This window comes from Parasteatoda tepidariorum, chromosome X1 (assembly GCF_043381705.1).
Source record: "Parasteatoda tepidariorum isolate YZ-2023 chromosome X1, CAS_Ptep_4.0, whole genome shotgun sequence".
Lineage (NCBI taxonomy): Eukaryota > Metazoa > Arthropoda > Arachnida > Araneae > Theridiidae > Parasteatoda > Parasteatoda tepidariorum.
In genome coordinates, this window is record NC_092214.1 from 14,880,672 (window position 1) to 14,907,067 (window position 26,396).

The 26,396-nt window shown below is 29.8% G+C and overlaps 1 protein-coding gene across 2 annotated transcripts in view; it reads right to left on the minus strand.

The window, feature by feature from the left end:
- Positions 1-26,396, minus strand: part of LOC107440384 (timeless) — a 110,745-nt gene that overhangs the window by 57,765 nt on the left and 26,584 nt on the right. For both annotated transcript variants that reach the window (XM_071187525.1, XM_071187526.1), the window contains exons 5-9: positions 17,090-17,276; positions 12,763-12,926; positions 8,653-8,713; positions 6,273-6,326; positions 2,106-2,908 (exon numbers count right to left, since the gene is read on the minus strand). In XM_071187525.1, coding sequence (XP_071043626.1) covers positions 2,106-2,908; positions 6,273-6,326; positions 8,653-8,713; positions 12,763-12,926; positions 17,090-17,276 — 1,269 coding nt within the window. The remainder of the gene's footprint in view (positions 1-2,105; positions 2,909-6,272; positions 6,327-8,652; positions 8,714-12,762; positions 12,927-17,089; positions 17,277-26,396) is intronic.

Below are 26,396 nucleotides of genomic sequence, written 5' to 3' on the forward strand. Positions count from 1 at the left end.
TCATTGGTAAGTGAGCTCTTGATCTCTATAGATATTCTAGTGCAACCTAGATCCTTTTAATTTACTTTCTATACAGCATTGAAAGGTCGATTCCAAACAGATTTGCGACTGCAAATATTCATCTCCATAACCTTGTGATTTTGATACCAACCCAGAAGATAAGGAAACTCAGGTCAAGAATTTGGGTTAACTAATTTTCACTCAGGAAATTTTGAGTGAAACTAGTCTGCATTTGTGTTACATGGAGAAGGAAATCTCAGAGTTTCACCAATGAGGAGAGCACTGATAAGGAAAAATTCTGACACTTAATCCGTTAACTGCTGGTATTAATCATTTGGTATGTATGTGAAGAGAGGTTATTGTATTAATTAAATTCCATAAATATATATATTTTTTGGGGGGGGAGTACAATAATTTTTTATTATTTCAGTAGATATTCAGTTTTACACTACCAGGTTGAACAAAACCAGGTGTGTAACGAAATTGAAAAGCAAACTGCGAATCCGAACAAAAAGCATGGTTTATTTATATCACTGAATAGTGGGTGCAGATCCTTTTTAATATTTAGCAGAGTGGCAACAGGTCACAAGTTCATAGAACTACTAAATTCCTTCAGTTGAAGAGCAGTCCAACAGACTTCACCATATAGTTGCAGGTCAAAATAGAAAAGCCCTTCAGGGACATAAGTATGGACTTTGTCGTGTTGTACATAAGCTTTTAGAGTATGTCTAATAATAGCTGCAAGAATAAGTATTCAATAGATTTTCCAAGTTCATCAATTCAAGTGATCATGTTGAATCTCAGACCAGGTATTTCTAGTTAGAATACAAAAGAGTTGGCATCAATTTAAAATGTTGGTCCTCCATCTCATTTACTTCAACGCCCACCATCAGGGTACCAAAAAAATTTACAAATCCTTCACTACTGATATGCTTACAAAATGTACAAAATGAAAGAAGAGAGTTAAATACTATGCAACAACCAACCATCTATTTAGCATAACATCAATGCTAATAGCAAGTGTATAGAAAAATTAAGTATTAAATCTTTCTTGAAAAAAAATATATAAGTAAATTTTTTACTTAACGTTAAAAACGAAAGCCCTGCTTCTTGGTGAAACAACATGTGAGCACCAAGAGAGACATATTAAGATCTGAGTGAAAAGAAACATTGAATTTCAAGAAGTAACGTCAGTCAAGCTACAAAACGTTACAAGTGCTGGTATGCATTGAAAAATTAATTCATTTACACTCCAGATATAGTTTTAACAATTGAAATATAATTTGTTCTTGGAACTACAGGACTTATTTGTCATTCAAATAAAAATGTAAGTATTTTTTTCCCACCTGGCTGCTTAAGAGAAAAAACATAAAGTTGTTAAACTTTCCTCGACCCTATATAAACGAGCATGTGAGATAAAACTGGTAGCAAAAAATAGTGAGTTTATTTTCTAGGAAATAGATTTTGTTACATTAAATATTATTTATTTTTAGAATGAAAGAACTAATTCATAATTTAAATAAAAATGTTAGCAACTTTATTTATATAGTTACTAGAGAAAACAAAACTGTTTTCTAAACTAAACAAAGGGGGATAAGTTACAGTAATAAATTCTTTTTATCAGAAAAATTTTTTTTCATAAATTTCAAAAATTAAAAAAAAGAAATGATACGAAAACAAAAGAAAGTGACAGTTAAGTCTAGCTCCCACCTTTCCAAAGTAACCTCAACTTTCACTTGCCGTGACGTTGTTAATATAACCATTTTCTACTCAGCAGCTCATTAAGATATACTCGATATCTTAAGCTGCATGGTGATGCATCGAATTTTATTTTGTACTTAATTAAATGTAATTTTATTAATCAATCGTTATGTAAATGTTAAATGATTTCTTTTAAATATTAATTGGTCCTAGTTATTTATTTTATTATTTATTAAAATTACAATTAATGCTAAAATAGGGAGCGCTTGTTTATTTTTCTGACAAGAAGGGGTTCAAAATTATCAAAAATACACTTATTAATATTTGGATATTATTTTGAACCAAACAACTCAATAATTTATGCTTTCGAATTTCAAGAAGCTAAAAAAAATTTGAGACTATACCCAATATCGTCATCAGATGGAGCAGAAGAATTGACATCAATTAAAGTGGATATGCTACTTCTTTTTTCCCATAATGGATATTTTATTCTACCTTTGGAAGAGGATGTGGCTAATGCTGATTCTATGCATACAAATGGAATGCAACCATCTTTTCTACGAGGACTTTTCCCCCGTCTGCCTGGTGGTGGATGACTTCTTTGCTTTATTTTAATCATTTGAAAATCCTCATTACTTGAATCACTTTCTGATAGCTTAGATTGCATTTGTACACTTTTCAATTTTTGTACTGCTTTAAGATTATCAACAACCCGTTTCTCATTGAAGTTGTCTTCATCTGATGATTTGCCTTCTAGTGAACTGTAATCCATACCAGAGTCACATTTTGCCTCACTGGCAGAAGTACTGCCTTTAATTTTTTTATGATAAGGAGACTCTGAAGAACTAGAACTTTCACAATCGTTATCAAAATATTGACTGTTGCTTGGAGGATTGCAAACAGTTTTCAAATTCGCTTTGATTTTTGGCTTCATATCATTTGCTGCATCACTGATTTGTACTTTTTCAAATGTTTCATGAATTTCTGCAGCCGACGAGGGAAAACATTTCTTGACAGATCCATCACTGCAAATGTAAGAGGATTCTGAAGTGAGTGGGCAGCCAGAATCACTGAGCAAATTAACGTTTTTCGAGTACTCGCTACTTAAAGAAAACGACGAAATTTTGGAAGCATCACTTTCTTCATCTCCTGAGCTCTCAGATGCTGATGACACCAACTCCAAAGACTGATGAATTTTACCAATATTCTACAAAAAAGATAAAAATGTATGAGTTTGAAAGATAGTAAAAAAATAAAAATTAGAAATTTACAGAATTGTTAAGGAGTGAGGAATTTGAATAAATATCACTCAGTTATGTGCTATACAGATACAGAATGCCTTGAAATGACTGCTCTCAATTTTTAAATCCTTTCAAAATTAAATTTAAAAAACTATGCACGTGAAGGACTAGTAATTAATAAACCGATATTTTAAAGGAATAAACTAAAGTAATAAATTAATATGTTGAACACTACACAAATTTTTAAAGAAATACCCCATCAGGTCATGCATGTTGCTTAGAAGCTCTTGTATTGTGGTAGCAATGGGACAAGTACTACTAACAAATTGAAACAAATTAAGTATATTTTAAATACATTTTCAATAATTACTTATGTAAACTTTTTAGTTTTATATCATATTTCACACTGTCAGTCACCGATGACTGACACGGCCTAAAGGGAAAGTTCAGTTTCAGTGACTGGCATGATACTCAATGTGTTAAAGTGAGAAAAAATAAACTAAAATAAACAATTACAAACTCTGAAACTCATTATCGAGGAAGATTAAAATAAGCATTATTCTCAAATAAAATAATTTCGATTTCCCTTTTGATCAATCTCAAAAGTGATTAATAAAAGCTTGAAAATGCGTCTGATTCTCTATTTCAAAAACACTCTAATGCTTTGATTTTTTTGATTTTTTATTTTTAGTATGGGAAAAAGATTTTAGTACATTAGGCCACATACAATCTATACACAGCCCAAAAAACTACTCACTTTTCACCATACTAAAATGCCAGAAATGCAAACACCAAGAAATGGACAGTTTAAATGAGCGTTAGGATTATAAATTTAGAAATAAAATTATAGATTTAAAAAATAGTGATTTTATTTATAGGATGAACATAAAGAAAGAGATGTGTTTAACATTAGAAAGACTGCACATTGCTGTAGACCTAGAAAGACTGAAGGGTCCAATGTAAAATCAAATTTTAAAAATATGTCTTTTTTAAAATTTGATTTCTCAGAGCTATTCGACAGATTTCGCTCAAATTTTGCTTTTTGCCATATAAAATTAGATTCTTTAAAATTATGTACAAAATTTTATACCTTACAATTAAAAAAAATTTCTGCTATTATTAAGTAAAAAAATAATAAATGCTTACGAAAAGTTATTTTTTGCATGATATTATCGTTGGATAAACAAATTTTAGAATTGGGAGAAAAATGTTTCAATTTGCTTAAAAATTTTACGAAATACACAAAAAGTAAAATTAACGTTAAGGGGTTTAAACTTCGGACCGGTCTTCTGAACAAACTATTACAACCATATTTTGGGAGTCAGAAATCAGAATCTGTCAAAAAAAAAGGCCAAGTTCTTTTTTGTGTCTGATTTTGTAACTTAAAATAACTAACTAAATAACATATTTAGAGGGCACCCCCTCGAACCATTAAGATTGAGTCTAAGAATGGGAAGATCAAAGATCAAAAGTTATTCACACTGGTCCGTTTTTTTATTTTGTGCACTGTACTTCACGCTCTACAGGGCTCTAAACACCTTACATTCTTTTATTACAAATTTATAGATTAAATTAAAGACTGATTTCTTTAAATAATTTTTTTCGTATTAAATACTACACTCTATAATAAAAAAATCGACGCACCAAGAAGGAGCAGTCCGATTGAAACAAAAATTGGTGGATAGGAAGACAATGTACAGAATAGTAAATGATTAAAATTTCAGAACAATTGAATAATTTATTGCAGAGTTACAGTAACAAGTTCAATAAGGTGTTGACCCGCCTCTAGCCTGGATACAAGCTGCCACACGGCGTGGCATAGACCGATAAAGCTCCCGGATGGTCTCTTGCGGTATTTCCTGCCAAATTCGATCCAATTGTCGAACGAGGTCATCAACATTCCGTGCCAGATGCAATCGCCTTCCCATCATATCCCAGACATGCTCGATGGGAGAGAGATCTGGTGATCTGGCAGGCCAAGGAAGAGTTTGACAAGCTTGCAGACAGTTCATAGCAACACGTGCCGTATGTGGTCTGGCATTGTCCTGCTGAAAAACCAGCCCAGGGCGCTGCAAAAGGAACGGTAGCAAAACAGGTCTTAGGATGTCGTCGACGTACCGCTGTGCAGTAAGTGTACCTCTAATGACGACCAAAGGGGTCCGGCTGTCAAAGGAAATGGCACCCCAGACCATAATGCCTTGTTGAGGGCCGGTGTGGCGTGCAATAGTGAAGGCAGGATCCCCCCTCTGCCCTGTGCGTCTCCAAACACGTCTTCGATGATCGTCAGGACACAGTTGGAAGCGGGATTCGTCGCTAAAGACTATACGTCCCCAGTCGGCATCATTTCAGCCTGATCGAGCCATGCACCACTGTAATCTGGCATCACAAAGCAATCGGATGATTGCTTCTTGGTGCGTCGATTTTTTTGTTATAGAGTGTACTTATCTAGTTCTTCATTAAAACAAATAAAATTACATTTATTCAGTCTTAGCAGTTTACCTCTATTTGTAACTCATTTTTCAAAACTAACATTGTTTCAAATCAAAAAATTTCAAATATTAATTATAAAAATTTCAGAAATTTCATTAACTTAAACGATAAACGTGTGCTAAGGGACATTTAAGTTCACAAAGTCTGCTATTGGTTTTTCAATAAAATTTATACAAACAAGGTTAGAGAATATTTTATGCTATTCAGTGAGATTGCTAAAATTCTATTTTGATAACATAAGCCTGAATAAATGAATATTTCTGCTAACTTTTTAAGAAAAATAAGATCTGCTGAGGAATATTAAAATCTCTCAGTGACAGTTGAAAAGGACCTATTTATGAGATAAAATAATCCATAAATTGTAATTTCAGTTGAAGTGTTGCCGTTAAAAGAAATGGCCCAGTTTTGATATTTACTGTTTTAACACAACGGATGTTAATTTATTTTTTATTTACTTGTTTTTTCTATTAAAAAAAACAGAGTTTAGATTAACCTGTTTTCCAGGGTCCTGTTCTTTAACTCTTTTCACACTGGGGACTTTTTTCTTCTTAGTTACATGTAATATCATCACACCTAAACTGATTTCCATGACGAAAAATATCATCATGCCCATTTCAGTAGTAGTTCATGTATGACGAAATATTTTGTCATACCCAGTTAACAAGCTAAGGAGGAGTTGGCTGCACTCATTCCCTGGTGCAATTAAGAAGTAGTTCTTGACAGTTAAAAAAGATAAATATGAAAATGTGAAAAAGTTGTTAGGCAGTAAATCTTTCAAATGAAGAAAAAAAATTCATACAATACAATTATACATTTTAAGGATACTAATAGTACAAATACCTGATTACGAAAGAGTAGTGCAATAGTAAGTGTTAATGGCACAGTCCAATGTTCCTAGAAAGAATACAAACACAAGAATTAGAATAATAAATAAAAACAGGAGACTACAAAAATGCAAAGTTTCCAGGATTCATGAAAAATTTTTAGGAGCAAAACATGTCATAGAATGGAATGGAATGGAATGTAGCGCCACATTATTTTGCATATATGCTAAATTTTACAAATCTATAAGGCACTAGCTATATTTTTTTTTGTCGTTGTGATGACCTGGGACGCCGGGTGGCTGAGTGGTATCACTTTGCGCTCCCATGCCACAGGTCCTGGGTTCGATCCTCGGGGTGGGCAAGGCTGACTCAGCCTTTCATCCCTTCAGTGGGTCAATAAATGAGTACCAAGCATGCTTGGGAACTAAACACTGGGGGTTCCAGGTTTGGCTGACCACCTGACCGGNCGCTCCCATGCCACAGGTCCTGGGTTCGATCCTCGGGGTGGGCAAGGCTGACTCAGCCTTTCATCCCTTCAGTGGGTCAATAAATGAGTACCAAGCATGCTTGGGAATTAAACACTGGGGGTTCCAGGTACGGCTGACCACCTGACCGGAACATCAACTCCTGCACCCAAGAGCCTAATGTCAAGAAAACTGAGATGGGCACAGTAAGCCTTGTCCCTCTATGGGCTGTCGAACCACTGAGCTTAGTTTAGTTTATGATGACCTGGCGCGAAAGATTTGAAGACCCCTGTATATCAGAGGAACTGATTGTTTTAAATTCTTAAAACTAAGTATAGGTGAGACTCATTGGAGGATTAAAACAAACTGAAAAAAAATTAGTTAGCAATTATGCAAAATATGACAAATGAAAACACAATGCCAGATTAAAATTACTTTGGTATTGTACAAAAATTAGGGTTTACGTTCATTCATTCATTTTCTACATTAAAATTAAATAAGCTCATTTGAATTGATTTTCTATAAGAGGCAAGAAATTTTTTGTTTAAACAGTTTTTTGTTAACTATGTAAAGATTTAATAACAGTTTAATATGTTCTCATACAGTAAATCTATATCATAACCTAAGCATTACACAATTTCTTATCTTGATATTTTTGCTCAACAATGTACTGTAAGCTTTTAAAATATGTATCTTGGATGCTAATTAGAAAAAAAAGAACAGAATATTGGTTGCCATATACATAAAAAAAGAAGGTAGAAAGATGCCTTTTCTGAAGACATGCTATGGACATAGTTTCATCGATGAAAAACTTGTGTAATGGAATAAATATTGAAACCTTGAAAAATATTGTGATCTGTATCAATTCAAGACATATCTCTAGATAGAAAATATGTCATATTTTGTATATTCTAATTGTAATTATAATTCATATACTACAATGTTAGGCTGTTTGACTTTTTTCAGAATTCTATAACTCCTTTTTTTTGTTAACAATTATGGCTCAATCTCCATTAAATACATAAGTTAATAAGTAAAAGTCCAAACCAAAAAAATTTGATATTAGGTAGAACATCTATTATGTTGTTAGCCGAGTCGAACTTTTAAACTAATTTGCTTATTCTGTTTTCATAATCTTTATTGTTTAAAATAATTAATGCTTTCCTACATTCTCCAAATTCTAAATCTGGCACTGTTTAACAATTTTATCACTGTTTTAACAAAAAAATAAAATTATGTCCTTTATCAGTATAAATAGACTTCTTCTAAATTAGCCAATCTTTGCAAATCATTTTTTATAAGTAAAACAATTGAATATTTCATCTAAAATGTAAGTACTAGTTTTTTGTACGGGATAAAAACCATGCAAACTTTGATTTCAGGTAAAAATTTTCAAAAATATAAATTTTTCTTAAATAATTGTCTGACAGACCCTTAATAATTAAAAATTTTGTGCATTATATTTCCTTGATAGCATATATCTCTTACAGTACATAATAATAATTGAACTGGGTTCAAAAAAATTCTAGAAGTCTGAAAACTCTAGGCTTCAAAAATCAGTCAGAAAACTTAGTTTTCCTAATTGTAATTAATTTAGACTCCAAAATTTTCCAATCACTGTAACAATTAAAATGCTCTTTTTTAACAATCAACATTAAAATTTATAGTAGCTGTAAATTGAAACAAGCAATGCCTGTATTCTGCCAAGTGCTGAAAAAAAACGCCAATTTCACGATAAAAATAAGTCCTTTTAATGCGTAATAAAAATATTATTTTATTTAAACATCAGTTGAAATGTTTTACATTTTTGCTAAGAGAAAATACATATTTAAGGCAGAGATAAAAATTCTTTACAAAATATATGTCTTTTTTAATCCTTAAAATAAAGTTTTTCCCTAGTATTAAAACTTAAAAATGTTTAAATATACCTACTTTGTACTTGCTGTTGAGCATTAAAATAAGAGCTCCATCAAAACCTTGCACAAATAAATTCCTGAATAAAACGAAATAAAATATTATTCAAAGACATTAATAGTCATAAAACACTTAAGTTCATTTCATTATTTAAAAACAATGAATGTATATTTCGATTATGCAATTGAGAGTATTGTCTGGAAAGCATGAGATAAGCTCTCAGATTACGTTTAGTGAAGTAAGAGGCTCCTCTCATAACTACCAGTCATCTTTAAAACTTTATGAGTAGATATTGATGATTAAAATAAGTGTCAAATATTCTGGTCCTCTATAATGTAACAAATACAAACGTATAACAAATATGAATGTAATAAAATACATCTTTATCTCCTTAGTTTTGCATTTATATCAGATGCATAAATGTAATGGTGAGAATCATAATATAAGTTTGTAAATAAAAGAAATGAAAAGAAATTATTGAAGCAATTTTTGGTGATAAATGTAGCTGATCACACTTGAAGAGGTTAGTGGAAGAACATGTTGATTGACATTTTATGGCAAATTTCACTGACATCATATTTATGAAATTAGGTTTTACGAACATTTTATAAAAGTTGTCATAAAATGTTAATCTATTTGTTCTTCTATTAAGCTCTTCAACTGTGATCAGCTACATTTATTATTAAAAATTGCGATAATTCTTTTTATATTTCCCTTATATACAAACTTATATTATGATTCTGACCATTACTGCATTCATGTATCTGATATAATGGCAAAACTAAGGAGATAAAGACATATTTTATTACATTTATATTTACCTCAATATTCAATTTCAAGAACTCCACATATGTCATTACAAAGTTTGCATTTTAAAGATTTTATTTTAAAATTAATGATAACTTCATGATTTCAATATAGAGATCTTTCTTTTAAAATATTAAACTACAGAGGTTTGCTACTACAAGTATAAGATTCTGATCAAAATTATGATCAAGACCCAAATGTAACACAGTATACTTGGTGAAAAAAAATTCATTGGCTCATAAGTAAGCACTCAGTCTCAAGACTCACCTGACCTTAATGAGAAAAAACAAAATGACTAAAACAGAAATGCAGTTGTCAAAGAAAAATGGAAAATAAAAGACTATGAAAACTATGATAGCTGAGAGTGAAATAGAAAATAGAAAATAAAGGTGAAAGAAACTAGAAAAACTGCTTTGGCCGTGAAAGGTAAATCAGGAAAAATTGCATTTCCACATGCTAGGGAGAGATAGCGAGGAACTCACATTGTTAGCAATAGAATTGGCATTCATGTGAAAGCAACATTCCACAGCATCAAGAGGAGCTAATGTGACAAGGGAAAGGGAAGAATTTTGGAAATATTGAAAATGAATTTATTCTCGATATTCCAACAAGGTAGGGTAATAGATGATTTATTGCATTCTTGATATGACGGATATGTTTATCATGTTTTTTAGTCTAAATTTTAAAGCACGACTGGTTTGTCCAATGTAGCCAACGTTGCCCTAGTAAGGTATTAATTTTTCATTTCACTCCTAGCTACTGGGGTATTTCTAGTTTTGTTTTTAAACTTTATACATTAATATTTTTCATTAGCAACCATTTAAATCACTTTTGTTTCTCTCATTCATATCTAGTGAATCTTTAGAATGGCTTCACAATGAACAGTGAATCTTTAGAATTTGCTTCACAAATATGACAAAAGTAATGAAAATCGACATTTTCAAAAATCAAACACTCAAGAATAGGCACACATTCTCAAGACTTTTCAGGTGGGAATGACACATGACGTGAGTTTTTGAGCGGTCAAAATATGTTCACTTCTATTACCATCTTTAAATTTTTTGAAGCTAATGATGTTAAAACCACTTTCCGCTTTAGTTTTTTGGGATTACTCATTTAGTAATTCAGTTTATTAAATTAAAATACTTCATTCAATAATAAAATAAGTTTTACATAATTATTCTATGTATTATGTGTGCCAGATACAATACACTTGTGTCATAACTAATGGCACAGGCTCTCAGATTGAAAAATTAAAAATAATTAGCTGCAATTTTTCAAAAAATCAATGCAGAACAATTTTTTTTAGGAAGTCAAAAAAATCCGTTTATAATTCAAATTTCAAAAAGTCAAGTAAAATGATGGAATGTCACCAAGAATCAAAGTTGAAATTACAAGGCCAATTATTTCGAACAAGTTAATCTCTCCGTCCTAGTAAAATTTGTTAACAAATGTAATTCTTATTAGTCGATTTCAAAACTAATTCTAGATGCAATTTAGAATGAACTTTAGGTTATATTTAGCTAATTTTTTAAAAGTGGTGCATCCAGAAAATCATTCAAAACGGGGTTTTAAAATTAAATCTCAGTTTTATTTTTCAGAAATGTTGAACACTGAATTATTTGAAATAATATTGTAAGAGTTGTGGCGGCTCAAGGAATAGAGCGTTTGCCTTCCATTTATGTGAACCGGGTTCAAATCACAGCGATAGCTGTTCGATACAAATTCCCCACACGGCTTGCACCTCATACAGTGCTGACATAAAATGTCCTCAATGGTAGACGGATCATGGGTTAGAGTCCCCTTGCAGTCAGACTAACCATGGGAGGTTTTTGTGGTTTTCCTCTCTATGTAATGCAAACATGGGTGAGTTTCATCAAAACTCCTCCACGAAGGCAAATTTCTTCCAATGCTTGATACAAAATTTCTTGATAATATATTTTTGATGCCTTCTAGATTGCGTTCAAAATTACAAAACTACAGAGTTGAGCATTAGTAGTTGTAAACTCAAAAAATTGCATTGACTGTTCAATGACGGTTATAAAATAAAATAAAATAATATTGTAAGACCAATGAAGCGGATTCAAATCTCTGCGATGGCTGCTCAATACGAATTCTACACCCGGCTCGCACTGATCACAGTGTTGAGGTAAAATATCCTGAGAGGCAGACAGATCATGGGTTAGAGTCCCCTTGCAGTCAGGCTAACCATGGGAGGCATTCAACGTTTTCCTCTCCATGTAACGCAAAGGTGGGTTAATTCCATCAAAAAGTCCTCTACAAAGGCAAATTTCTCCCAATATTGATCCAGGTGTTCCCTTGTCTTCTGGATTGGGTTCAGAATTACACAGAGTTGAACATTGGTAGTCATAAGCCCTAAATTGGGTCGGCTATTCAACGACGGTTATAAACAAATTTAATAAATAACAAAAATGACTTTAAACTGATAATTATTTTACACCAATAAAAGCCATTTGTAGCGAGATTAAAAAATTGATTTTTATTTTATGTAGTTAAAATACAAAAAATGCAGATTGAATAAAAATTAAGAAAAAATTTCATCTTATCATTTTTCATAGTCTTATGTCTATTTTCCTAGGTCTTTCAACCAGGTGGTTCAGAACATTCTCTCCAGAAAATGTTATTCCTTTATGAAGATACAGTGCGAAAGTACACTGCCAGGGTATGCCCATTCGTAGAGACGGTACTGGTTTTAAAGATATAGCCAAAAACAAAAAATTAACATTAAGGCGACTAAACTTTTATCAACTCTTCAGATTAAACTATTTGGATCACAGTTTCTAGATTGCAGCTATTCCTTCTTATTTTTGTGCACTATACACCCCTAAATAAAAATCGGAACTTTTATATAAATTAACGCTCACCTCTACTAATTTTGCTAAAATTTGTAATAATTACAAGTACTGGGCTCTTTTTTTTTCAAAGAAGAGAGCTGGCTGCAAAAGCTAATGTGCAACGCTCTGAATTACTTAGAGTGTTACTACAAAAATAAAAATTTGGAATTCGTATTTTTCGAAAATTTGAAAACTTAACTTGATTTTTCAGACATTTTCTAAGCAACTACATAATAATTTCCTTTACAGCTATTATTAAAGTTAGAAAGGATGTCATATTTTTAGCTACATCAATGAGATATGTCATTTGGAATCTTTTTGTCACTCCTAAAGATTAAGAAAAAAATAACAAAAAAAATTATTCCATATTTAAAATAAAATTCAGTTACTTTACAGTAAAAAAAAACCCAACTCTTAAATTCTTGAAATGAAATTTTATTAGTAAACATAACTAAAAATGACTCACCATATTAATTTATTCTGCACTGACTGCCAATCAGCATATTTTGGGATGCAATTTTTATCAAGATTTGATAAGTTTTCAGGTAAATGCAGTAAATTACAAAGAAAAGTTAAACAATTATACAAATGTTCACATTCTTTGTCTTTCAATGGAATTAGATGTTTTTCCTAAAAACAAAAATATATATATATTAATTTGAAGCAAATATTTAAATATTAGATGTTCAAAAAATAAGTAAATAAATAATTATAAAACATGTTTTTGAAAAGAAATACTAATATTAAGACTGCATAAAAAGAATAATAACTGAAAAAAAAGCTTGAAAGGGTTATTGAACAATTTAATGTTCATTACAACGCCACTTTTATTTTGAAAATTAAAAATAAATAACATGCTTCTTAAACTATTTTGTGTACAAATATTAAACTATTTTGCGTACTAATAAACATTGTATGATCAATTGGAAAACTACTTAAAATATATAAAGAGAGAGAGAAAAAAAAATATCCCAGATGAAAACATTTCATTTTACTTGAAAACATTGAAAAATTCTTAACATTTTGTAATGCCATAACACCAAGTTAAAAAACAAAACAAAACTATGAATTATATGAAGAAAAACAGTGAGGAAGAGAGTAGAACCTTGTACCGCATGTACCTCAGACCAGTAAAAATATTTACTCCTGCAAATACATTGCACTGGATAAATTCTATAATTAGTATGTATAGTTGATACTTACAGGGCAAAATAAATGTTTGCCAGTGGTCATAGGATGACTAAATATAACAAATGATCACTAAAAAATTTTCTACTTGTCGCCATTAAATCACCATTTTTTTGTTAAAATGCCCCCCCCCATGAGCATTTTATTGTTGTTTTTTAATAAATATGGAATTATTATGAATATTTTATAATTTTCTGATAGTTAATTTATGCTTGTTCTTCTTCATTTTAGAAATGAACCTTGAAATGTTTAGTATAATTTCAGAAATGCTTCGAAAGAAATGACGTACGTTATTAATATCAAAATATTTTGTAACATTTCTTTTTAATCCGTCGTTGAACAGCCGACCCAATTTTTGGGGCTTACGACTACTAATGTTCAACTCCGCAGCCTTGTAAATTTGAACCAATCCAGAAAATAAGGAAACTCCTGGATCAGTACCCCCAGAGGTACTGATTTATTATGGGAACATGGAGGACTTTGCGACTCGACAGATTTAACGTACATCAGTCACCATTTACAGCACGGGGAGTATTCAGCCGGTGGGGATCGAACCCACGAACTCTTGGACATGGGTCCAGTGCACTACCAACCAGGCTCTCCACTGTAGACTAAGTAGCCACTCCTAAAAAAAATCTACAACTGGCAACTCGTCAGTAGTAAAATTTCCTTGTTTGGCCCTATATCGATAACTGCGACATTTCAGGTTTTTTAAGACTGAGCTAAAAAACTATTTTTCTTTTTAATTTTCCAGTTGCTGACTAATTTTTTTTTCCAATAAATTTGATTGGAGATTATTATAGAAAAATAATAGTTTTGAGGGAACTATCATTGGATATACGAAATTTATAATTGTATGAAAAATATTTTTTAATTAGACAGTTGCAGAAATATCACAAAATATGGAAGTGAAACTATATAATATTGAAGTGCCCATTTTTTTTACTGCTCTCCAGGCAAAGCTGCTCGAACCCTATTTTCCAGATTTCGGCTATCCTCCACATTACTGCTTTTGTAAAATTTAAGTAACTTCTTTTTAATAATAGTTATTTTGCAATAAATGTTACAATGTAACGATTATAAAAACCAAAAAGAGAACTAATTTATTAAATAAATTGGCATTTGAACTCCAATCAAATTTTAGTATTTACATGCATTACATTACCTCTTAATAAGTAATAAACTAAGTTCAACTAAATAAAGTTCTTTGAGGGTGTTTTTAAAATTATTAAAAACCTCCATTAAAAAGAAATAAATGAACCATTTTCACAACTAAGTGTCACGATTTAAATGTTGATAAGAAAATTATTAATAAAAACGGAGTAAAATGTTAATAAAAGTAATTAAATAATAAAAGGTACATACGATAATGTTTGGAAAAAAAAAGAACTAAATTGAAATAAAAATATATTTAAAAAATATAATATATGTTCTGAAGACAGCCAATAAGATTGAACCAAATTTGAGCGCATCTTAATAAAAGTTTCCTGACTGAATGTAGAGAAAGAGTTTGATTTCAGAGTCATCCCCTTTTTAAACTTACTGATAAGCTATCACCACTTTCGTAACGTCCACCATCCACTGGCTACATCTTACTTCAATCCCAAAAACACTCCCTGAAAAATCTTGGAAATATTCCGTATGAAGCATTTATAACCAAATTCAAATGAACAAAATATCTTCACTTACAACCTACACCCCTAGACATCAAGATATGGATAGATAAAGTAGAGTAATTTGAAGCTGTGGACATTTTCCCAAAGTAAAAAGGAATCCGCTAACCTTGTAAGTGAATGACAAGAAGGGGATCATTGGTTTTGCCATGAGGCAAAATGAATTTTAAGATGGTGTTTTATTACCTAATAAAAACTTTAAAGGAAGCAGAAAATTTTTCTGAAAATATTTTTTCTAAAATAATTATTAATTTGGGAAAATATTAAAAATTTCCATTTACAATGGGGTGTGTTTGAACCCCCTAAACCCCTCCCTTGCCTACCTCCTTGGTCTGGTGGAAGTTACTCATTCTTTTCACAATATTTCAATACAATTGATTATCGGGAAGAATCAAAAGAGGAAGATTAAAATTGACACACACATTTGGAGTTTCTTAATATAAAATTTTTTGGAAAAACGTGAAAATTTTACTTTTTCAGTTGGTAGTTACAATAATGGTTCACTACGGGTAAAATATTTAATAATAATAAAGAATCAAACACTCAAAAACATTGAAAAAATATGTCACAAAAATGGGTTATTTTAGCATGCATTAAAATCACCATATAACTATATTCTACAAAGGAAAAGCAACATCAAATTCAAGCCCCACTTTTTTACGAAATAGTAAAATATAATAGAATACGTGAATTTTGTTATGGTCCATGAGTTGTTGAAAAAAGTTATGCAATAGCGAAAATTTAGCCAAAAATTGATTTTTTTTGTAGCAATTCTGCTGCATGTTCAATTTTTTATTAAATAACATGCAGAATTTCTGTTCTTCAAATGAGGTGAAAAAATATTAAATAATCAATTAAATGGCATTATGCACAAAGCTGAAAGGCTTATACTGATACAATTGATAAAGCTTAAATATTTCAATTTTTTCTTCATTTATAATTTTTTGTTGTTCCTCCCACTGACTTTTAAGTAATTAGATTAAATAAAACACGTTTTAGGAAGCACGTTTCACATAACTTTAAAAGTAATATCAGTGATGTTTGCTACCTTACAGCTCCATTTAATCCAAAAAGAGCTCGTTTTTAATAATTAATTTTTTATTTGTTGCTTATGCTTTTTCTATAGCAGTAGTAGTTCATTTACGTCGCACTAGAGCTGCACAATGGGTTATTGGCGATGGTCTGGGAAACTTTCCTGAGGATGATCCGAAGACATGCCATCACAATTTTGATCCTCTGCAGAGGGATGGCACCCCCGCTTCGGTAGCCCGACGACCTGCACGCGAAGTCGAGCACTTTACGGTAGAACAGTTTAACGAGGATCAATACCGCACACCCTCGGTCCCTACCCAGACTGATCCAAGTGGTCACAAATCCGCACACTGACCGCAGCCAGTGATGCTTGACTTCGGTGATCTGCTGGAAACCGTGTCTTAACGATCAGTCCACTGCGGGACTGCTTTTTCTATAAAATCAATGGTAATTAAAATATGTACTAAAGAGAAAAATTCGTTTCTGAACAAAATAATTAAAATTTTTGATCGATTTTTAGGATCGGGGCTCAAATGCTTCTGCTGTCCAAATTTCAAGAGGCTAACAGAAATGGTTTAGAAATTGCAATAGTGAAACTCACAAACACTTCCTTTTATTATTTTCCCCTGTTCAAAAAGTCAAAATGTATGTCAAGAGGTCATTATCTTATTAAATAAATTTCAGAATAAAGGAAGATTTCAATTATGCATAACTAAATATATGTCACTAATATCTTAAATTCTTTTTTTTTAAAGTTTATTAGGAAGTAAATAATATATCACAGCTGGCACAAAATAATTCGGTAAGATATTTCCTTGCAAATCCTCAATCAGAATCTCCCGAGTTACAGATGCTGTAAATCTAACAAATGAAAATAATAAAATACATACAGTTACTTACTGATTTCATAACTGTTTCTCTGAGCATTGAGACAATGGGTGATGTAGCTGATGCATTTAAAAAAGCTTTTTTAATAGCTAAAGTTGATACAGCTAACTGTGTGTAAATATTCAAATGCTTAGGTGATAAAGCAGCTTCTTCAAATTGTAAAAGACATTCAGCAGGTAAACTCAAACTCACAAGAACTCTAAAATATATAGGTAACAATTTATATAATAAAGTGATATATAAGGATACGTTATGTTTTATATTAAGCAAATAAAATAATCAGATTTAAAATTGCTGAGAAATTTTAGCTTTTTCTACGAGCATTTATAAACGTTTAAATGTAAATTTATATAATTATGCAATTATTAAATATCATACTTTGTGGAAAACAGAATTACAATTATTTTATTATCTTTGTGCTATTTCCTTTATAGATTACATAAACTGCAGACATGTATTTATTAATAACATACCATAAATGTCTGACTAAATTAATTAGCAAGATCAATCAAATCACTAATTTAAGTTTAAAAAAATGTAGTGTATAATTTATAAATATAAATTTAAAATTGCAATTTTTTTCATCTGATTTTGTTTTCCTTTGGTAATATTTCTTCATACACGAATTACTGACTTAAATACATTTGATGACTTGTTTTAAAACTAACATTGAATATCATTTTTTCACAAAAAACATAGTACACTAAAACTCCTATAAATTCCTGATTTAAAAACTCATTCTTCAAAAAATTTTAACATTACAAAAGTAATATTTGTATTATTAAATTTATGTTTAAAATTTTTTTTTTTTACATCTGTGAAATTAATTTTGTGGTTTCTTTCTTTAAAAAAAAAATAAATAAATAAATGCTGCATCAAAAATTTTCAATAATTTTTAATGCAGCAATATAGCTTCAAATGTATTATTATGATTTCAATATAACTTTTTAGTTATACGATCCTACTATTTATTAACCTTTTAAACTTAGTTTTTAAGGCATCTTTTAAAAAAAATCTAATTTAAATCAAATAATTATGATTGTTTTCTTTTGTTGAGAATTCAACTAGAGATATGAATGCTGATACTATATTATTAAGGAATTCATCTATATTATAATGTATTCATATATTTATCTATGAGTTGTTTTTTTTACTTTCACAGTTTTTGAAGAATCCTGATGGTCTAGTTAATGTATAAGGAAGGAAATATTTTCTGTTAATTTTGTAAAATTATAAAAATTGTCTAAAATGTTTAGTAAAATAATTTTTGGAAATGTGAAAAAAGTATTTTCTTGATGGTAGTTATGGTCTAGATGTAACACTTGAAAATAATAAATGTTTTCTTTTAAAATTGACGTCAGTGTTTTTTAAATCACAAATGAAAACAAAAAATACATTTAAAAAATTTACTTTTTGAAATACTGTACTCCAGTGTTTTTTCTTTTTTTTTTTTCTTCAGCTTGAATCTATGGAATTTATGTAAAATAAGTTTGTCTCAAAGTAAACCCAGAAATTTTTAAACTTAAGATTTATTAAATTGTTAATGAGCAATTTGAAATTTTACAAATATTAAGATAACTTTCCAGTTAAATCTGAGTTAAAATTTTTTTTCATATCTTGCAATAAAAAAATAAAAAAATTGAAATAAAAAATTATTCTTTATGAGAAATAGTAATAGTTTCAGTTCTTAAGTGAAATTTTTTATTGTTTTAAAATTGTTTAGATAGATAAAATGTTCTTTCAGAAAATCTGACTTAGCTTTTTCAAATTAGTAAGAAAAACAAATCATATAGAGATAGATAACAATATTTCACATTTTTCATTCAACTGTGTTCAAAAGCATTGCAATTTTAAAGCATATCAGTTTTCGTATTGCAGTTTTAAAGCATTTGCAGCTTTAATTTATTCAATGCAGGTGTTTTACTCCAAATTAAAATACATTTGTAATTTAATTACAAAACGTATACATATTTGCAATAAATTCTGTTTACTTTGGAGTACAAAACCTATATTCATTGAGTTAAATTTGCATTTAAATTATAAAGCAGCAGAATCAATTTTTGGAAATCTGCACAGTATTAAAAGATTATCCCTATACAATATACAACATCTCCAAAGAAATTTTTGCTACGAATAACGTTGCAAAAGTATCTATTGGTGTTCTTTCGTATTTGTAAATGCTTATTAATATTTATTTTACGAACAACGTTATGAAAGCATCCATTGGAACTTTACAGCATCTGTATAATTTGCCTACGGTAAGAACTCCCCGCTCCGCCACAAAATCTGAGGTCGTCCACTGCTATGGAAACAAAAATTGCGCATTTCAAGGAGGGCAGCTTCTTTTCACTCTAGGTCTAACACAGTAGACTGAAAAAAAAAAAGATTACCTTATTCTTGTCGACCCGAGCCAAAACTTGTCCTAAACAGTGACCCCACACCTCTACTTGAAATAGTTATATCTCGTTACCATAGTCACCAACACGTTACCATAGTCACCACCGCTAGGGGAGTTCTTACTTTAGACAAACTATAAAGGCTGTGGAATATGTTATTTACGAACTTTGTGTTTTACGTCATTATTGTATCATCGATGGATATCATTTTTGCGATGTCGTACAATATGAGTAAAAGTCCGACGTTTTTACATAGATCGATGTTTCGAAATCGATCGATATTGTGACACAAAATGTCCCTTAAACTCAGAAATATTGGTATAAACTTTGATGGATAAGGTAACAAACACTTTGCGTAGTAGAACATGAAGCCAAAAATGCAGCGAGACTTTTTACAAAATTAAATCAAAATTTAATGTTTATAATTTTCCTTATTTCCGAACTGTGACAACTTTAAGATTTTTTATAGCAACCACTTATTTTTAAAATTTCTTTAAGTTGCTTAATCTCGGGAATTATTCAACCCTTTTACCCGAAATTTTTGGTTTTAGCTTAAATAAGAATAGGGAGAATTCCGTATCGGTAATTGCATCAAAATGGTTGCTTAGTTTGGACAACAACCGAAAAGTAAAGCACAAAATATTATAAAAATAAAACATAAATAAATAAATAAAAACAGAAAAGAGAAAACTCGAAATGTAAAACTCAAGGATACCTCCGAGCAAACAAAGTTTTCTTTCTTTCTTTTATTATTATTATTATTTTTTTTATTTTTTTGAAAAAAAAAAATTCATTCCCAATTTCAAAAACCGGGCAGTTTCTCTTGAGGACTTCCAATAATTCCGAATATCCCTTGAAAGAATTATAAAATAAATGGTTTAAAGAAATATTTTAAGAATTTCACTGCTTTTTTCTTCTTCTTAAACTTCCTTAAACGGCCAGCTAAGTCATAATATATTTTTACTTTTTAATCATTAAACCATTCATCCCATATCATTAATAATAAAACATAACATATTTATAGGTAAAAATCATGAAGATTTGAAGAAGAAAAAAAAGTGGATTTTGTATAAGGAAATCGTATATTCTGTTGTGAGAAACACAAGGTTCGATGGAATATTTCATGTGAGGTTAAGTTGACACGCAAAAATTAACCAAAAGAAATAAATAAACAGATAAGATAAAAAGTTCGTTAAATATATACAGTATAGTAAAATACTGTACTGCACAAATAGTATTGTTCCTTTTTATACTGTGTCGATTTACAGAGGGTAAAATAAAAAAACGCAACGCTTTTGATCTAACGATCGGATGGATATTAATAGATGTGGATCTTGAAGATTCGGTGGCATAGCCTGAACTAAGCTAAATAATTAGGGTAGACGATATTTTGAGTACTTTATATGTATCTTTTTCTCGGCCGATATTTGACCCTCCAAATATGGTCCCAATAGTTTACGGAGAATGTTGAAAACTATTTTTTGCCTGTTTCACAACAATTTATCAGCTACTATTCGAATGATAGACTTCAAATTTTCTCATTTAATTAATTTTATCTTTTCCATCAATTAAAATGATGAAAAAATTTATATATCTAACAAGCAAAACCATAATTAAATTAAATAAAAAAAAATCTTAAAAAATTATATTTAATATGAAATCTTTGGATAAACAAGTTTCATAATTGGGCTTAAAAACATTTTGATTCGTCTGATTATTTCCAGAAATATTACAAAATAAAGAAGATATGAAATTTATATTAGTAGTCCCAATCTTTCAACCGTTTTCCTAATTTCTTTTTTTTTTTATCATATTTTACCAGATTGTGGCTTCCTCCCTCTACCATATGTAGTGAAAATCCAAATCCGTCGCGAAGCGGAGAAAGTACGGTTTTGTATTTGATTTCATAACTTCAAATATTGTTTACAGTAATTAATTAACATATTTAAGTTTAGACTCGCCAATCATTAACAATCATTTTTTTTTAAAAAATTTTCAACAAATACTAATGGTTTTCAACTATCTCATAAAAAAGATATAATAAAATATAAAAATAATAAAAAATAATAAGAAAATTAAAAAAAGTAAGACTCAAGATATGTTTATTGAATAATGTTGAATATTTAGAAAAGTATACTTCGATAAATCAATGACAAATTTCTCCTATTTCACTTGGCCATCAATAATTTTTTTTTTTCAATATAAGCGTTAACGTTCTATCGAGTGATGGTGACATTTTTCCTCGATTAAATACGTTCAATAGCCGCCGTTGCGGAAGGTAACACGTGAATTCGAAACACGTGGTAAAATACAAAAGAAGAAATGTTTTAAGAAGCATGCGCAATCAAGATAGAACAACGGATAAACAGGTCGAGATTTGCTAACAAAGTCTTGTTTTTTCTCGTAAATCTCAATTATCATTCTTGTTTTATTTTATTCGATTGAGTTGAAGGTCAAATTTAAAATTCCAGTTTTACGTCTTTGTGATGCACAAAAAAACATTTTGATTGTGCTTGAAATGAAAGTATCACTTAGAAAGGGGGAATGAAATAAATGATTAACCTAAATTAATATTATTGTATAACAAAAATATAGCATTTTTATATCCTGAGAAAAAAACATGTAGAGGTTGGGCAAAACTTGAAAAGATTAATCAATCACTACAACATTATACAGCTCATTTGTACTTAATATCCATTTCTTTAAAATTTACTAAAAATGTATTTTTATATCAATGGCGTACAATACCTATTTAGTTTTATTCGCACTTAATATCTGTCAGATAATTTATTAAAAATGCTTTTAGCTGAGACATACAATATTTAATTAGTTTCATTTGCACTTAATATTCATAGTCAGATAATATAAAAAACGTATTTAGCTGATTTCTTATCCCTGTGTATTAATAAAGCTAAATAGGAAAATTTTTATAATAGCACCTAAGGGGAAGTATTTGCAGAGATGTCTTTTCGATGTAAAAAATTAAAAATGTTTTTAGAAAAAAGAGAGTACGTATTAACCTTTTTAACGAACCAATGCTCTGATAAGTACTTTTATTTACTGTTTTCAATGAAACGTGTAACTGGAATCATTTTATCGCTCCTACTGTTGCCATATTTATTATTGAATTAAATATATAAATAATTATCAGAATATACATATATATTCATTAAAATATATATTTTCCTTTCTCTACTTGATATAAAAATAACTCTGTTAATATTTAAATGCAAAATAGCTTGGACCGGGACGGAATGAACTTAAAATATCTCTGGACCGTTAAAAGTTAAAATCTGCGTATACAAATTTATTCTCGAATAATTATAATGAAGCATAAAAAATAATAAATGAAAATAAGGCAAAAATGTGAAGTAATAACTTTCTTTTAAAGCATTAACGAAAATGTTGGGACAATCACGCTTAAAATATATTTTGATCTCTTCTTAAAATGGTAAAAAAAAAAAAATTTCAAGTCGAAGAACTAACGGAACTAGAGTAGAATATCACCAATCAATTTACTGGTAGTTTTGAAAACATTTGATTAAACTCTTTTAAAAATGGAGAGGTAGGTTTGGTAAAGACTACAATAATAGTCCGCTACAACATTTTAAAATATTAGGTTGTTCGAAAAGTAATTTCGTTTTTTTCCCCAACAGAAGACTTAATTATATTTTTTCACAACTAACTTCACACTTCATAATCATTATATATTTTGACAACTGATATAATAAGGCTTGCTTTTGTAGTTCGATTGATTTTACGCAGTCGTTTTTGGTTAGTGCCCTCTCAAATATAGAAAATGATAAGCTTAATTTTCAGCATATTTTACATTTTTACTAAGGAAAAGGTAAAAATGCTGTTTAAGCAAGAAAAAAATTATCCGATGCGTAAGACAAAGATGTGGCAGTACGCCAGTACTTACCAAAAGTTCTTTGCAAAATTTTGATTAAGAAGCATAAAGATGAACCACGGCAGTTTAAGCTGATGAAGATACGATAAAGGAAATAATTGATGCAAACCGGCAAATAACAACTTGGGAGATCGCCGAGACATTAAATTTATCGAATTCGATCCTTCGTAGTCATTTGAAAAGCTTTAATTTCAAAGCTCGATTTACGTTCTCGTCAAGAAAATGATCCATTTTTGAAGCACATCATCACTGGAAACGAGAGTTTGTCTAAAACAATGTTCCGGTCTTCACAAAATATTTTTGACGGTAATACCTTTACATCAAATAAGGAGGTCAAAAATCACGTGGATCAAAGTTTTTTGCTAGTAAAGAACAAAAATTGTATACACGTGGAATCATCTTACTGCCAGTAAAATGGCATAAGGTCCAGAATGGACAATATCTAATTCAAAAAAATATTTATAAGAAAATTATCTTTTATTTTTATGCAAAAAAAAATAAAATTTCTTTCAAAACAACCCACAGTATGATACAGGAGTTACTATGCTATATATGTAATGCATTAAAGATGCGGGAACATTAATGTGTTTTAGATATTGGCTAAAATCAATCGAGGTTTATTTTATATCAACATTCCAATAATTAAAATAATAAAACTACTGGTTTTTCTACAAAAACAAGTTTGATTTTGAACAGATAAATCATTTTTAACCCATTTTTTCTTATAAATATTTTATTAAATTAGATCGAAAAATCGAAATGAAGAATTGAATTTGTGTATTTAAATCCAGCTTAAAACATACTATAAAACATACTACAATAAACTATTTATGTTTCAATTTTACACAAATTTCAATAGGTTTTTGAGAATTTTGGATTTCATTAACACTGTTTGATTATTACATTTCATTTCTTGTTTAAGTGAAGGTTTCGATCAGATAAATCAATAATGTGTGTTTTTTAAAACTAAGTTTATAAGCCTTTACTAATATTTATCATTATTATATGGAAAATTTTAATCACCAAACTCAAAATAATTTTGAGTTGTACTCTTTTTAAACATTTTTAAAAATAATCTCAAACTGTCCTTTTAAAACTGGTTTTCTCCACTGATTAAATTTACATTTTAATTTTTTTTAAATATACTTTATAACTTATTGTTTTCTGTGCGGAGTAACGAAGTCTACCCAACTTTTTCCCTAAAACTTCTGTTACCCCCCAGGTACACACTAGGAGTATGGGGTCTAGAGGGCACACTCCATAAGTTCTTGATTTTTATGGAAATCTTAAAAAAAATTGTTTTGACTTCATTATATTGTAACTTGATTTAGTAGAATTTTTAAATATTTTTTTAATTGGCTAAATATATGTTTATATTTCATGCACTTTTTTTTTGACCTAGTTAATTTTTTACTCTAAAATTTTTTTTAAAAAACTTAACGCCTAATTTCTTTAATTTCTTAAATGCCGAATGAAGGAAACAACGTAGATATGTTTTTTAAACTATTCTAATCACATAAATAGGAAAAATAAATATTATGACATGTCAGGTTTTTATTTTCATTTAATATTTTAACTTCCTGAAAAGAAAAGGAAAGGAAGAAAAAAAAAACAGTTTCATTTTTACTAATGTATGTTTTTAGCAGTTTACGTAGATTTATTCTCACCAACTAATATAAGCTAAATATTGAGCAGGTGTAAGTTACTCCATGTTGCAGGGTATCTCTCAGCATGTTTGTTTTTTCTTTAACATATATATTTCGATATTTTTTATGCATGTAAGCATTAAGTGTAGCTGTTAACCCAAGTTTAATAACAAGTAACTTCTAAAATAAATGTTTTTGAATTCGCAGACATCTGAAATTGAAAATTGGCCTTAGTAAGACCGTATGATGGCGTCGTATAAGAATTTATTTTGTGAATCCACATAGATGTTTAGTGGCATAGTTAAACTACACTAAGTAAAATATAGCAGTACAAACATTACGTAATTTTAATATATTACCAACGAAAGTAAACAAACAAGAAAAAATAAGTTCCGCAAAAGGCTTTTATCAAATATTTTTATAACAAATATTTTGAGTTTCTTAGGAAACAATGATATTAAATGAAATCTGAGATATTCTAGTAAGTTTTTCCTTCATCTGTTCAAACAAACGTCATACTGCTTGTTTTATGAAAAGATTCTGAGTACAATTTTTGCATTAATATTTGCACATCAATTATGTATATAAAGAATAAGATTTATGATACTATTGTTGACAAGGTTATTTAACTTATTTAAAGCATTTTTTGTTACTTCATCAAAATAATAACAGAAATACGTCACCATATGAAATATAGGTCTTTCAATACCTAAAACAATGCAGTAGAAGTAAACACTCTACATAATAATAGATTTCCTATACTCATTTAAAAAAGTATAAACGCAAAAAGAAATAATAATAATATTAATAAACATATTTACTTGCTAATTCTGTCGTGAATAAATGATTCATGACTGGAATTGTAAAAATGAAATAGTGCATTAAAAAAAAAAGCTAATGGCAAATAAAGAGTAAAATTTTAACAGCGATTTTTTTACAGGTAATATTAAGTTTGGCGATAAAAAATAAACAGCGAGTCAAAATGAAGACAAGCAAAAAGTTAAAATTTAAACAGATAAATAAAAAAAAGTTAATAGCCATAGGAGAGCCGCGGTGGCTCAGGGGATAGAGAGTTCGCCTTCCAATGAGATGAACCGAGTTCGAATCACAGGGATGGCCGCTCGATACGAATTCCGCATCCGGCTTGCACCGACCACAGTGCTGACGTAAAATAATCTCAGTGTGAGTTGGATCATGGGTTAGAATGTCCTTGTCGTCAGGCTAACCATGGGAGGTTTCTGTGGTTTTTCTCTCCGTGTAACGCAAATGTGGGTTAATTCCATCAAAAAAGTCCTCCACAAAAGCAAATTTCTCCCAATCCAGGAGTTCCTATGTCTTCTGGATTGGGTTCAAAATTACAAGGCTAC